This window comes from Rhinopithecus bieti, unplaced genomic scaffold (assembly GCF_001698545.2).
Source record: "Rhinopithecus bieti isolate Rb0 unplaced genomic scaffold, ASM169854v2 scaffold_5260, whole genome shotgun sequence".
NCBI lineage: Eukaryota > Metazoa > Chordata > Mammalia > Primates > Cercopithecidae > Rhinopithecus > Rhinopithecus bieti.
In genome coordinates this window covers 5,039,795-5,054,407 of record NW_016805896.1, presented here as the reverse complement: position 1 = coordinate 5,054,407, position 14,613 = coordinate 5,039,795, and the positions used below count along the sequence as shown (strand labels likewise).

The window sequence follows — 14,613 nt, the reverse complement described above, 5'->3', positions numbered from 1 at the left end:
CGCCACTGCACTCCAGCCTGGGCAACAGAACAAGACTCCAACTCAAAAAAAAAACATTGCTACTACATGGCGCATGTATACCTGTGTAACAAACCTGCAGGTTTTGCATATGCACCCCAGAACTTAAAGTAAAATAAAAAAAAAAATGCTACTAGTCCTCTAATACATACTGCATCCAAAGTTGAGCAGCAAAAGCATTATAAGATATAAATAAAATTGAGAAAATAATAAGTGGAAAATGCTTTATCAATACCTAATGAAAACATTAGAAAATATTTTTATTACTCGTTTAAAACTCAAGTTCCAATTTTTTTCTTTTTTTTTTTTTTTCTTTTTCTTTTTTGTAGAAATAGGGTCTCTCTCTATTACCCAGGCTGGTCTGGAACTCCTAGGCTGAGATTATAAGTGTGAGCCACCACACCTGGCCACAACTTAAATGTGAAAAAAGTGGCAAAAATATGGCACAGTCTGACTATGTAACAAATTAACATTTTACAGGTAGACTTAGATATGGTAAAAAATAAATTTTGAAAAGAGAGACTGAATCAATAGGATTTTTAAACAGGTTACAGTACTAATATCTCTGTCACACACAAACACACATGTACATTTGCATATGGAAATGAAGCATGTGACACACAGAAAATGCCATTTTTTTTTCCTATAGCCAAGGGATTTTCTACCCATCTTGTGGAGAGGTGCTGCCAGTCATGAATTAGTCCTTAAATAGAAATGAGCAGGTGGTGACATTTTGGTACTTTGACATTTGTTCTTAGCTATTGTATTGCTTGTAAATGTTACCATGATTAATGGTCTCTATTCGGTTCAATTTTTCGCTGCCAAAAGTGATACTTGGTAAGTAGTGCCGTAGTTTCCAGTCTACTTGTGAAGATGTATAATCCTGATCATAAGTGGGGATGAGACACAAAACAAGTGAGCAATATGAGGCTAGTTTAGAACTAAGTCTTCTATTGCTGTACACTCAGTTTACAAGGATGACACTTATATAAAATTGTCCTCTGTGAAGATCTTGTCCAGAAGGCCCCTATGACTTACTCTATTTTGTGGAGCTGTTTCTTTTACGTAAAACCAAATATGTTTTTGTTAGATAAGGTAACTTGCCATTTGATTGTGGAAGAAATAGGAATTTCAGTTCCTCTGAAAACCACCATTTGGTGCCAGGGCTAGCCATTCTTTGTCCCAAGTTCAGCATTTCAATGGTAGACCTTAAACAAAGCCATTTGCTGAAAAACCTTGATTTCAGCTTTGTAGTGACTGGATTCAATAGAATACATTTATCAAGCTAGTTAAAAAGCATTCTAAATCCACTTGTTTCCTCATTTTAGACATGGAGGAAGATGGAAAAGTTAAAAAAAAAAAAAGACAAAATCAGAAGTGTCAGGTCAAGTACTTTTTTCAACTCTTTGCAAAGCTACGACGAAGATGTTATACTCTGTTCACTGTTTTAAAATCTAGCAGATCAAACTTTTCATAATTCACAGAGGACATTTGTATAAAATTAGCATCCTTCTTCCAAATTGCTAATGTTCAACTCAAAGCAGAATTAGTTTTAAACTAGCCTTGTGTTGCTCCCTTATATATCAAAGATGCATCTTAGATAAGTAATGCAAAACACTAAGATTGTTTTCAGAACTTCAATTTTGTCTAGAGTAGATGAAATAGTGAATCTGTTGTTTTGGCTTCGTCCAACAGATGATATGTCTTACAAAATCTCAGAGTATATAGGTTAGCACCAGCTACCATGAAAAAAGTTTCGATGAATTTATGTTATTTTTTATTTATTTTTATTTTTCCCTAAGTTATTGGGGTACAGGTTGGTATTTGGTTACATGAGTAAGTTCTTTAGTGGTGATTTGTGAGATTTTGGTGCACCCATCACCCGAGCAGTATACACTGCACCATATTTGTAATCTTTTATCCCTAACCCCAGAAACTGTTATTCTAAGTCTCAATGAATTTTTGCATGTAATGCTGACATTTTAAAACCTGCAGAGCTTCATGTCCATTCCAGTCAATACATTGGGATATACAAGTCTATCTTTTTTCCCAGAATGTCTTTGTTGTAGAATCCAAAGCTGTTCTCTAAAGTAAAATTAAACCATTTACAAATTTGGCTCTTAATCAAGCCAACATAAATTGGTTATTAAGCTGCTATAATTAATGTCTCATCTTCAAAATGTTCTATACTGTCAAACTCAAATGTAGAATTATAGTGAAACTGAAATTTCCTGTGATTCAGAAAATGCCCCACCTCATTTTCCATCTTTTGAACTCTAAATCCCATCTCATATTACCATTCATTATCCTATATTGAACCTAAAAAAGACTCAAAATGGCTTGGAGATGAGATAGGGATCTTAGTCCTATCATTTTTCCTGACCTAAAACATTCATGATAGGAAAAGAATGACAGAATGAAATGAAAATCAGACCAAGGAAGATGGACTCCATGCATTTGGTGTTTAGAACCATGAACAATTCTGAGGAAAATTGAACTCTGTTTTCCTTCTCTTATCATAAGAAAACAAGTGAAGCTTATGGGATGCTGTACACCATATACTCTATCATATGGATCACCCAAACAACAGAAACTAACTTCATAAATCCTTGTGGAGCTTACTTGCCTCTTCACTTAGAGCAAAGGCAAATAAGGTATGATACGATTGTACAGCCTGTGTCCTTTCAGACCAGGCATGTTGGAGAGGCCCGTCATCATGGAGAACACAGAAAGAACCTTCCAAAGCCTCAGGAATCTTCCTCTTTCCAAGAGAACGTAAATTCAGTGATCAGGTCTTCAAGGCTTCTTGAGAAGGCAGTAGCAGTAAAACCACTGCCTTCTTCAAAATCCTTGTTTCATTCCAGAATATTATACAATGAAACATCAAGGCTCAAAGCTCACATCAACATTCACATCCTTGCTTCATTCCAGAATATTGTACAATTAAATATCAAGGCTCAAAGCTCATGCATCAGCATTCACATGATGTCTGGAGATCTGCCTCCCAGTGTTTACCTGAGATTCTATATTCTCAAGGAAATGTTACTTTAAAACACTTAAGGAATTTAATGTAAGATTTCTTGTTGATCCTGAGAAAGATAGAACTCAGATCTTCCCATCCCCTTTCCTGGAAGGATGAGGGAGAGTTTTATATGTGTGACTTTTATTTGTTTTAACTTTCTATTCACACTGTCTTTTGTTTTAGGCCTCCCAGACCTGTAACCAGCATGAATGACACCCTGTTCTCCCACTCTGTTCCCTCCTCAGGAAGTCCTTTTATTACCAGGAGGTAAGTTCCAACCCTATTATAAAATAAGCCCTTTCTTTGGTAATGAGCCTTGATTTTGTGGTAACAAAAATATTCTCATGCAAGCCAAGGGCAGAATATTGTTACTGGAAACTAGCTTGCAAATATCCATTATAAGTTTTCAATTTCATTCATTTGTATGCATTTAAAGAGGGGTATGGTGGCTTTGGGGATTAATGTCATGTCTGGAAACCTGCATTTATAATGTATCCACAGTAAGAATGTGGGGTATGTTTCAGTTTTACTGCTGACACACATGCTTCCCATCTTATTAAGGAAGTCACTTTCATAGTCCTCAGAGTGGTCTGTTGAAGTCAAGGAACTGGAATTTCAAGATGCAATGGTGTGTTATTATATAAATGGTGAAGCGTGTCATTATTTAAAGCTAAGATACAAAAGAATCCTTTGTTGGTGAACCCTGGAGTTCCTGAGGCTAGAGGCTAAAGACCAAACTTGGAAATGTAGTTTCCATATAAGCAATTTCATCGATAATAATAATAACTTTTTTAAAAGGTGGATCTGCATCTCATTTCTTTGCACAAGATCCATTCCCATGTGAGCAAGAAACAGGAGAAGCAAATATTTCTCTAAGAGTTAGCATCAGACATATGCAGGGTCAACAGGTGCTCTTGAGTCATTTGATCAAATAATTACGAATCAAGCACCAGATAATTATTTTATAAATACATGAAGAAGGCTCACGGGAAAACAAAAATAAAGGTAAGGAAAATTGGAGTGAGTAATTGAACATAAGATTTCAAATGCCTTTCAGCAGAAAAAATGTACAGCCTCATATTTCACAAAATGCACATAATTCATCTTTTCCCTGAAGAGGTTTATAAGGTGCCAGTTTCATTCTAATATCTTGGTACATTCAACTGAGGATTTGAAGACAATGAGACTAAGAACACAGCTGATTTTTTCTTCTGAGTTCCTGTATGTGCCCATCAACAGGAACCTGAGATAAAGATGTTCCCCATAATTGTAATTAGCAGAATAAACAGAATATGGTGTTTCTGATGTATAAACGAGGTCTGTAACAAGTGGAAAAGAGGAGACAGTTATACAGCAGAACATCCACAGTAGAATAATATGGTTTAGGCCCTCAGTAACTTCCTTTTAGCACTCTTTTTTAGAATCACCAGCAAATTCAACCTTTTTTTTTTTTCTGGAACAAAATCATAAACTGTAAAGTCTGTAAAAAGACACAGGTGTGCATCTGTCTAGGGAAGACCTGACGTGATGTTTAGAAATATGTATTTTTATTAGGAAGCTCTGCATTCTGCAAATGTCAAGCAGAGGTAGACCCCATCCTTACTGAAGGTCATTTTATATCATTTCAGCTCGGACGGTGCTTTTGGTGGATGCGTCTAGATGGATAACATGACTTCTTCTACCCTAAAATATTCCTATAATACTTTGAGCTGTTCTGGTTCCTCCAGGGTGCATGGTACCCATTAACCCAAAATATGATTATTTCCCTTTTTTCCCATTTTCAGTCCTTTTGGAATGTTCTCTGTGAACCACAGATATGTTGTTTAAAGCTCACATTTCTTTCTATCACCACAGAGATTGGCCTACGGTTTCTGTTTTGAGGGTGCTATTCAATAAAGCTGTGTACACTAAATGTCTTTCCTCTCTGAGTGGGCCTTGCTCTGTCCATGGGAAGTTTTAATGAGGTCTCATTGTTTGAATCCCTCAGGTTACCTGAGGGGATAAGTGCATCCAGCCCTGTGGCTGAAGAGCATTCCCTCATAAAGCAGTACGTAAATCAGCTTGATCACGGTGCACGGTCAGTATCCCAGCCCTGAATTGCTAATCATAGTAGTAGTTCCATAGCTAGACTCATAGTCATTCTACTCTAGCACTAAAATCCTCTCGTAGTATGTCTTATTGGAGATAGAGGTCTTCTGGGGTTTAATGAAATTGTGTTGAGACTTTTCAACTTGAGCTGGACTTTGCAGCTCTTTCCTCTCCTTTCCACATATTTTATGGATTTCATAGCTTCATACCAGTATACAAGAGATGTATATATGTGAAGTGTATCAAGCTGGATCTTGTTTGGACAAGTCTCTGCTTTTGTACAATCTGCAAAAACCCCAGATGGTAACTTCTAAGACTCTTGAATTAAGGAGTCTATTGGAAAGATCATTAACTAGGTGAGGCTAGGACAATGTCATAGCTGGACCTCATTGCAATTAAAGACTTGAGGACTTGTACCTTTCTGTCCCATTGGACCTGATCCATTTTCCCCCCAGGGAGGGCAGTCTGATTCCTAATGAAGTAACAATTTCAAAAACAGTTGCTTGCTCTCAGTGCTTATTCTCTATCACTTGATAATGCTGGTGGTAAATCACTTTTGATTTCTTCATCGTGTCGATAAACTCAGATGGATAGAAATCCATCATGCCAGATGTAGGCAAAAGTTAAAGGTCTTGTACTTCTATCACTGAAACAGAACCAAAGAAATATGACCTACAGCTCTGCCCTCACCCCTACCCCATCCCAACAATGAAATAAAACCTAAGCAAGCCAAGTATAGTGCCGATCAGTATAGGGCAGCACCAAGAAAGTAGGTAAGTTCTCCATATTTTCTTTAGCCTAAGTTTGTATCATGACAGATCCTAGAAAGATAAAGCCGAATGAGGATAAATTGAAATCCCCACTCCAGAATCCTCCCCACAAACTCCTGGCATTATTCACCTAGGGCTCTTTACAAGCCTACCACTTTGATCTTCAAAAGACACAGGGATAAAACTTTGAAATCTTTCGACATCCTAGTAATCTACTTCATACAGATTTATGAGTGTGTACCTCTGGTTACCAGCATCATCTGTCTTATTCCCTGTTCTTACATCTTTTTTAGCTATGTACTTGATTCACTTTTACTTTACTTAAAAGGAAAAAAAAGGGGATTCTCAAAGGCACTCTCCCTTGGTCCTTTGAAGTCTTCTTACATGTGTGTATGTCTATGTGTGTGTGCACATGTGTACATTCAGTGCTGGTTAGAAGTTAGGTAGAATGTGGGTCATATAACATAATCAATGGACCGATTCACTTCATTCATTTTCTTGATTGTAAACTGTATGCCTAAATCTATTTTGTTTTCTTATAAAATTTTAGGAAAGAATGGCTGATTTGAGGGAAATCTATTATCACCGCTAGGGAAAGAGCTCTAAGAGCTATGTATGGTGAGCCAGCAACATTATCTAAGCTTATGAAAGATAGCTTATTATTATTATTGCAGATATTATTGCAAGGACTGACCACAAAGCCAGGTCCCAAAGGCTCTTTCTCCCCTTCACTGCCCACAGCTCTGAGCCTTTTAGGATCTGCTATCTTTTTTGGCATCATGCCTCCTTTTTAAAATCTTAATTATCTTGCCATAATCCTTACTTAGTTTATATGAGAAAGTTAACCAATACTTTTTAACATCAAGTTAGCTTCTTTCACTATGACCAAACTTCTTCATTAGTCACGGTAAAGACTAATAAAAAAAATTAGTCACACTCCTTTTACCTCCAATTTTAGAAACATCATTTAAAGTCTTCACAGGTATTTTCATAGTTGCAACCTCTAAAGTGGTAAGCACTCACAAAAGGAATCACGTTGACAATACTATATAATATTTAGCCAGGTCTTAGCACTCCACCAAATATTAGGAAATTGCTTATAATTCATATTGCATGTTGAACACAATCTAATATGCTAGTTTCTGGTTTGCTGCAATAACAAGTAGTTAATTAATCATATTGTATTAGATGTCCGGGCATGGTGGCTCACGCCTGTAATCCCAGCAGTTTGGGAGGCTGAGACAAGTGGATCACCTGAGGTCAGGAGTTCAAGACCAGCCGGGCCAAAGTAGTGAAACTCCATCTCTACTAAAAATACAAAAATTGGCCAGGCACAGTGGCGGGCGTCTGTAATCCCAGCTACTCGGGAGGCTGAGGCAGGAGAATAGCTTGAACCTAGGAGGCAGAGGTTGTGGTGAGCCAAGATCGTGCCATTGCACTCCAGCCTGGGCAACAAAAGTAAAACTCCATCTCAAAAATAAATAAATAAAATAAAATAAATTTTAAAATGATACTGTATTAGGCTCTGTAGTTCCTATGAGGAGAGTGCACCCACCCCAGATACTTCCCAAATCCTGATCCCTCCAAGAGAAGCAGCAGTTGTGAGTTATTTTTTGGGTTGACTTATTGGTCAGTTGATTGATAGGTTTGGGTTTTCAACCCAAGAAATGCTAATTTACTGTGTCTTTTCATTTTAAAAAATGTTTTGCTTATGCAGAGATTCTTTACTTAACAACCCTGGCTTTTAATCTGACTCAAAAGTTCAAGCTACATTTTAAATAGTTGTGATTTGGTAATCAAAAGTGGCTAAAATAAATTTGAGACACTGAATGTAGCCTTTCCTTTTGAAAATCAAAGTTTTCTTCATATCTATTTTTTTCTAAGATTAATGCCCATCCATTTTCAGTCATAAAACAGATAAATTTTTAAATCAACATCTGGCACCACCCTGAAGATTTCTCACTCTTTTCAAACTTTCTGGGCATGTTGTATGAAATTTTATGAATTTGAAATAATCACTCTCTGCAGATAATTCTTTACTTCATGTAGCCCCAGAGCTCCACTAATATGTTAGATTTTTCCAAACTGGAATTACACCAGTCTACACATCAACCCTAACAATTTTCTATACTAAAATGTTAGTGCATGATTAAAACCACAGTCACCTATCTTGTTCAGTTCAGTAACCTTTATTCTCCTACTAGAGTTGCTTTGGCTATTGTCTCTGCATGCCCTGTACCAACAAGCAAACTTTCCTAGAGGCTCTCTTGACTAAAGTGTAATTAGTGTGACTTGATGATACCTGGGTACAATGTAGTAAATTAAATATGACCTAATAATTCTTATTTTTTCCATGGTACCTGTTTGAGATGGTTCAGCTTCTATGCCAGCCTGAATTGATGACAGCTAATTTTCCCACTGAGACACTAACCTATTTTTTAATACTGGTCTATGAATTTTCAGGTAATAGATATTTTATATTTCAGATGTAAGCTGTTGAAATCTAGAAAAAAAGAAACAGAATGTTTCAAGACATTATTTCTTGACAAAAGATTTGTGGATTCTTTTTTATTGTACTTAAATTAGTGTGATGGCCTTACTACTAAACTATGTAATTCTAGTGAGAAGGAAAATTTTATACACTATAGATACTTAAGGAGACAGCCAACTTTGTAAGTGATTCTTCACAAATCTAAATGTCACACAAGCTTATTAATAATGTAAGAATAGAAATGAAAATATCTGTTCTTAATTTGCTATATTTCAAATGTTGTTTTTCTTTTAACCATTGTGATAATTATTCTATATTAATATAATTTGTTTTCTATAATATTTGTTCTCTGTGAGACTGCAGCCAGGCCTTTAATATCATGTTCAATAAAAGAAAAAATAATCTTTGTCAAGGGCTAATATAGTAACTCAACATTAGCAGAAGTGGTTTTTAAAAATATATTTCAGGTATCCAGGAAGCATCTGTGTGTGATTCTGTTACCTTTGGACCAACTCCCAAATATTTTCACTGAAGTAAAACTATTGGCATCAGTCATCACCCTTCAAAGCTAAGGGGATAATTTTTTTAATAAGTATGAAACATTTTGAGATTGTTCTACTTTTCCAGAACCCATTGTGTCGTGTGTGTGTGTGTGTGTGTGTGTGTGTGTGTGTGTGTATGTGTGTGAAAAATTTTGGAAGAAGGTTATTTATGTTTATCTTTAGATATGCTACTTTCCAAAGGTCTAAAAAAGGAAATGGTGAGAAGCTAAGGATTTTTGTTAGAAAATAAAGTCTAAAGGAATATTTCCTGCCTTTTTTCTTTCAGCAGATATATGAACTTCAAAATTTACCATGCCATGCCCTCCAAGGTATGGCTGTTCCCACAACCATCGGTGATAATATGTGTGTGAAAGGATGTGCTCATACAGTGGCAAGGGATTAGTGAAAAGAAAAGATGACAATAAGAAAAAGAGATTTGTGTGCATATAATTTTAGAAATGATAGTCTTGCTTCTCTTTGAAACTCAGATTAGAAAAAGTGTATCCCATGGTCAAGTTGAACCCCAAATAGTTCCCAGTTTCAGAGCTTAAAAGGAAGAATACATTCTGATTTGAAGGCAAGGCATGTAGAACAGAAGAAGCTTTTGAAGCTCAGGCTGGGTTGTATGAAAGCCATTGTCACATTCTGACACAATGATATGCTGGAAGCACTCTTTCCTTAGTCAGGAAGTAGGTTCCATTGTGCCTGATCCTAAATCCCACAAAGAATTAGAAACTTAACTTCTCCATGCAAACTGCCAAGCTACAAAATGAAAGTTTAGAATCGAAATTAGTCTATAAAAGACTGTGATAATATAGAGCCTTGAGGGATCATTGTAAGCCCCACATCATTACCGTTTTAGTACTTTGTGTTGCTATAAAGGAGTGCCTGAGGCTGGGTAATCGACGAAGAAAAGAGGTTTAGGCTGGGCACGGTGGCTCACGCCTGTAATTCCAGCACTTTGGGAGGCCACAGCAGGTGGATCACCTGAGGTCAGGAGTTTGAGACCAGCCTGGCCAACATGGTGAAACCCCATGTCTATTAAAAATACAAAAAAAAAAAAAAAAAAAAACCAGGGGGGAGGTGGGGGGTTCCTGTAATCCCAGCTACTCAGGGGGCTGAGGCAGAAGAATTGCTTGAACCCAGGAGGTGGAGGTTGCAGTGAGCCGAGATCACGCCATTGCACTCCAGCCTGGGCAACAAGAGCAAAACTCTGTCTCAAAAAAAAAAAAAGAAAAGAAAAGAAAAGAAAAGAAAAGAAAAGAAAAGAGGTTTATTTGGGTCATGGTTCTGCAGACTGTACATGAAGTATGGCATCAGCATCTGCTTCTGGTGAGACTTCAGGCTGCTTCCACTTACAGCAGAAGGCAAAGGGAAGCTGGTTTGTGCCAAGATCACATGAGGAGAGAGGAAGCAAGCCACAGAGAAGAGGTGCCAGGCTACTTGTAACAACCAGCCCTCAAGGGAACTAATAGAGTGAGACCTCACTCATTGCTGTGAGAATGGCACCAAGCCATTCATGAGGGATCTGCCCCCATAACCCAAACACCTCCCATTAGGCCCTGTTTCCAACATTGAGGATCAAATTTCAACATGAAGTTTGGAGGGGTCAAATATTCAAACCATAGCAATCACTGTTTTCACAGCAACTCAAGAGAAAAAATTTCACTTTGCTAGAAGAGGTTCTGGTGGAAAGTACTTCAAGTGAAAAGACTTTAAAGACCCAAGTTTTAAGTGAAACCTGTCTCCCAGTCAACTCTCAAGGTTCTTGATTCATTTCATTTTGAAAGAGTGGCTATTTTTATCTTGTTTTCATCATGCATTTGGCTTCCTCTATACGTGGTCATATTTTTGGCTTCCTAGAAACAGATGATGAGAAGAATTTGAAGCTAACTCTAGAAATTACAGAAACTATGTCAACAGTGAGTATTAAAAGTTAGAAGTTCTTCTGGCACTAAAATTAAGAGCTATAGCAAAACAAAATAGTTTATTTCCAGAAACTCATAAATGTTCATGGTGTAACTCTCCTATTTTCCAAGAATTGTTTTTTCTAAGAATCCTCATGGGAAAGGAAAGGAAGATAAAAGATTTTAAACTATTTCTTTAAACCAACACCAGCAAGGGCCAACACAAAGAAAATGACAGCAAATGTTAAGAGATGTATATACATAGAATATGTCTCATTCCTTTGAGGGAGGAAGGGACCTGGTTAGAAGAAGGAAGAAAAGGAAGAGGAGAGGGGAGACAGGCAAGTGGAGTAGGGGAAGGAGGAGAGGAGCCCAAAGATTTGAAGAAAAAAAAAAGGAGAAGGCCACCAAAGGAAAGTCCGGTCTATTGCCCCCTTCTCTCAGCCCTACCCCTACACAATACTGAGGCTAGGGCTCCTCCATGCTTGGGCTTTGTCAGTGGTGGGTGGTGGACCCACATTTCTGGGCCTTCACTGACACATCTTCTTCCTCCCATAGAACTTCACCAGAATAATTTGTGGCAAACACATCTTCGTGGTTGACCTTCCTGTGTTTCTTTTCTCTACTGATTCTTGCTTGTTATCTTGCACGTTCAGTGTGAGAGGTTGTCCCTATGCAATTATTCGGCTATTTGCTTAAGAAATTATTGCCACAATTTCTGGGATTCAAGGAACAGAGAAGCATAAGAAGGCAGGGAGATAGTTTAGTTTGGAGGGAAGACTTATGGATGTTTCACACAGTGTTTTAAATGGTTTTGCAAGCATCCAAAATAAATTATGTAATAGATTCATCTATCTTTAGTTACAAAAAATAACTGGGGGGATATTGGGCAGCAGGGGTACTGTAGGTACTGCATAATTAATGTATGGAGATCTGCTTCAGTACACATAGTTTGGAATGCAGTTTTGGTGGGGTAATGGTATATCACAGAACACAGAAAGTGTTTTGGTGGGATAATGGTACATCACAGAAAATGATGGCTGAAGGTGGTTATTTGGCCCTGATGGGCAGGTTTTGCAGTTTTAAAAGGAAAACATCAATATGCTGGATAAAGATAAGTATTAAGGTTATCAGGAAAGTAAATTCTCCTAAAACACAATCTAATTTATTTTTAAAGCCAATTTTGGGCCAGGCATGGTGGTTCACGCCTGTAATCCCAGCACTTTGGGAGGCCAAGGGGGGAAGATCACTTGAGGTCCGGAGTTCGAGACCAGCCTGGCCAACATGGTGAAATCCCATCTGTACTAAAAATACAAAAATTAGCCAGGCATGGTGGTGTGTTCCTGTAATCCCAGCTATTCAGGAGGATGAGGCAGGAGAATCATTTGAACCCAGAAGGTGGAGGTTGCAGTGAGCCGAGATCATGCCACTGCACTCCAGCCTGTGTGATAGAGTGAGACTCCATCTCAAAAAAAAAAGTCAATTTTGTTTGGATACAGTTGAACTTTTTAAGTACAGCAATAATTTGTATAACAGATGCCTTTCTGAAGAGCTGAGTGAAAATGTCATTCATCTGCCAAACATGCATGTCTACTCTTTGCTAGTCATTTTCTTTACAAATCAAATTTAATATTAAATTTATCAGAGACCTCACTATTCAAGGAATCTTTTAATATACAGTATTATAAAGCAAGAATTCCAACTATAATGTACATAGTTCTAATGTGATATGTATAAATTTATATTTTTTAGTACTTCATGGCCTGAAAGAATGGTGCTTTATAATAGAGCCTTAAAACTTGTAGTATAAAGTTTTTAAGATTTTAACTAATTTATAAACCATTATATATATATTTAGTAGATTTAGAGTTTCTTGAAAATTTTTGGCAGAACCTCATAATTTATATCCAAGTAGTTAAATATTTGGCATTCAAACAAAGACAGACAATTTATTTTTCTATTTTCCCTGAATAAGGAGTAGGATAATTTTAGGTTTACCAGTGTGCAGGGCAAATTCTTACTTAACCTATAGAGGAGCAAACTTTCTTTAAACATATTACCAACCAATACAACTGTAATACTAAGAATTAATACCATATTTCTCAATGTAGTATGACTACAAATTGTCACAGTAGATTTTGGATGACTTTACTGTAGCCACACTTAATGAATTATTATTTATATTTCTATTTGTACTTTAATAAAACTGCATTTTAAACTTTAAAATTGCCATTTAAACTACTAAAGAAAATGAGTAGTTCCCATAATGAATCTATAATGTTAAGAATTTGCTTTAGCAATAAGACTATATTCACTAGCTTTGTATTAATATAAACATAAGAAATAACAACATATATGTATAAGACTCAAAGGTATATTTCTCTGTTTCTCTGAAAATTTTCTTTATAGCTCCACAGCCAAGATCATGTGGCTTTTGCTTGGAGTAGTAAAACACTTCCAATATGAAGCAATCTCTAGCTAGGTAATTTTCAAGTCTTTCTACTCAGCACAGAAAGTTGGAGGATGTAGGGAAGGCTAAAGTTCTTGAGTGGGATCTAAAGGCTGGCAGGACTCAGTGAACTGCTGGACTGTTTACATGCTAAGCCATGATAAATGTTGAATGAATTTTCATTATGTCTAGACATACCCAGTATAAATGCTTTCTTGTTAAGCAAATAGCAGAGGTCAAATCTGGGATCACGGTGATTGCGGTTGTGTTCTCAGGCTGGGTTTCTACTCCTACTTGAACTCTGTGGAAATCTGAAAACATCTTGAACATTTCAAAATAATAAGAAATCTGTCCAGATGGAACTTGGATCTAGACTTGGGAGTGTCTGTTGCCAGTTTCTATTCTTGAATGCATTGCGGTGTTTACGCTCTTCTTGGCTTTCCCATCTTATTAACTAGCTCTCCTCCCAAGGACAGTGAAGTAGAGCAGAACAAACTGCTGGCTAGGGCTGCTCCAGCTTTTCTGAAGGGCAAAGGGTAAGTTTCAGCCAGAGTGTACTGGAACCCTGCATTAACTAAACTAAAAATGGAGACTTCTTTTGTCAAAAATGCTTTGTGTGTGAAAGACCATCTTTGATTCAGTAAAAGCAGCTCTGCTCTAACCCAATTAACAGCACTAAGTAGTTATTTCCAGTAGACACATCTATGTTGTTATTCACTTTCCCAGATTTGTGTCTTTTTCTTTTTTGAAATGACTAAGCTGAAGATTCGATTTTCTGAAGGATATTTAATCTTTGCTTGCAACCCATTTCAATGTATTTACTGTACAGATGAATACCTTGGCCTTAGTGATTGAAAAATGTAAATCTGTTTTCTAAAACTTTATTTGACCTAAATGGAAGTCTTTATTTTAAAGTTGGTGAAATAGAAATTGTGGGTTTTATTGCCTGGATTTCGCTTGTGTTTTTCATAGCACATCACTTACTACCCTTCCTTTACTTGCTTGGTTTTCTAAATGCCTTTTCTACCAAAAACTCACTCCTCCCTTCTCTGCTTGTTTCTGTCCACCTCTCTTAACAACACCCTTTCTTTCCCCCTGCCCTGTTTCAGGATACAGTACAGCCTGAATGTGGCAGACAGGCTAGCTGATGAACATGTTCTCATCGGGTTGTATGTCAACATGCTCCGGAACAACCCCTCATGGTTAGTGCAGGTTTGGCTGCTTGACTGTCCTTAGAGAGGGATGCAGTCTGAGCTGGTGACAAGCAGTCTCAGCAAGGAGCAAGGTCACTGGATGCCAGTGGTGACACTGAAGCACTGTTAACTG

The 14,613-nt window shown here is 37.2% G+C and overlaps 1 protein-coding gene across 32 annotated transcripts in view; it reads left to right on the top strand.

Annotated features, from left to right (window-relative positions):
- DTNA (dystrobrevin alpha) overlaps positions 1–14,613 on the top strand; it is a 419,414-nt gene that overhangs the window by 350,585 nt on the left and 54,216 nt on the right. For 11 of the 32 annotated variants that reach the window (XR_001886016.1, XR_001886017.1, XM_017874046.1 and 8 more), the window contains one exon: positions 3,224–3,307. Coding sequence is in view for 28 of the 32 variants with exons in the window: in XM_017874046.1 (XP_017729535.1) it covers positions 3,224–3,307 (84 nt within the window). In the remaining 4 variants the exon portion in view is untranslated. Of the gene's footprint in view, positions 1–3,223; positions 3,308–4,668; positions 4,953–5,027; positions 5,118–13,745; positions 13,825–14,396; positions 14,490–14,613 lie in introns of those variants that run through there. The other 21 variants (XM_017874034.1, XM_017874036.1, XM_017874040.1 and 18 more) reach the window with 5 other exon arrangements.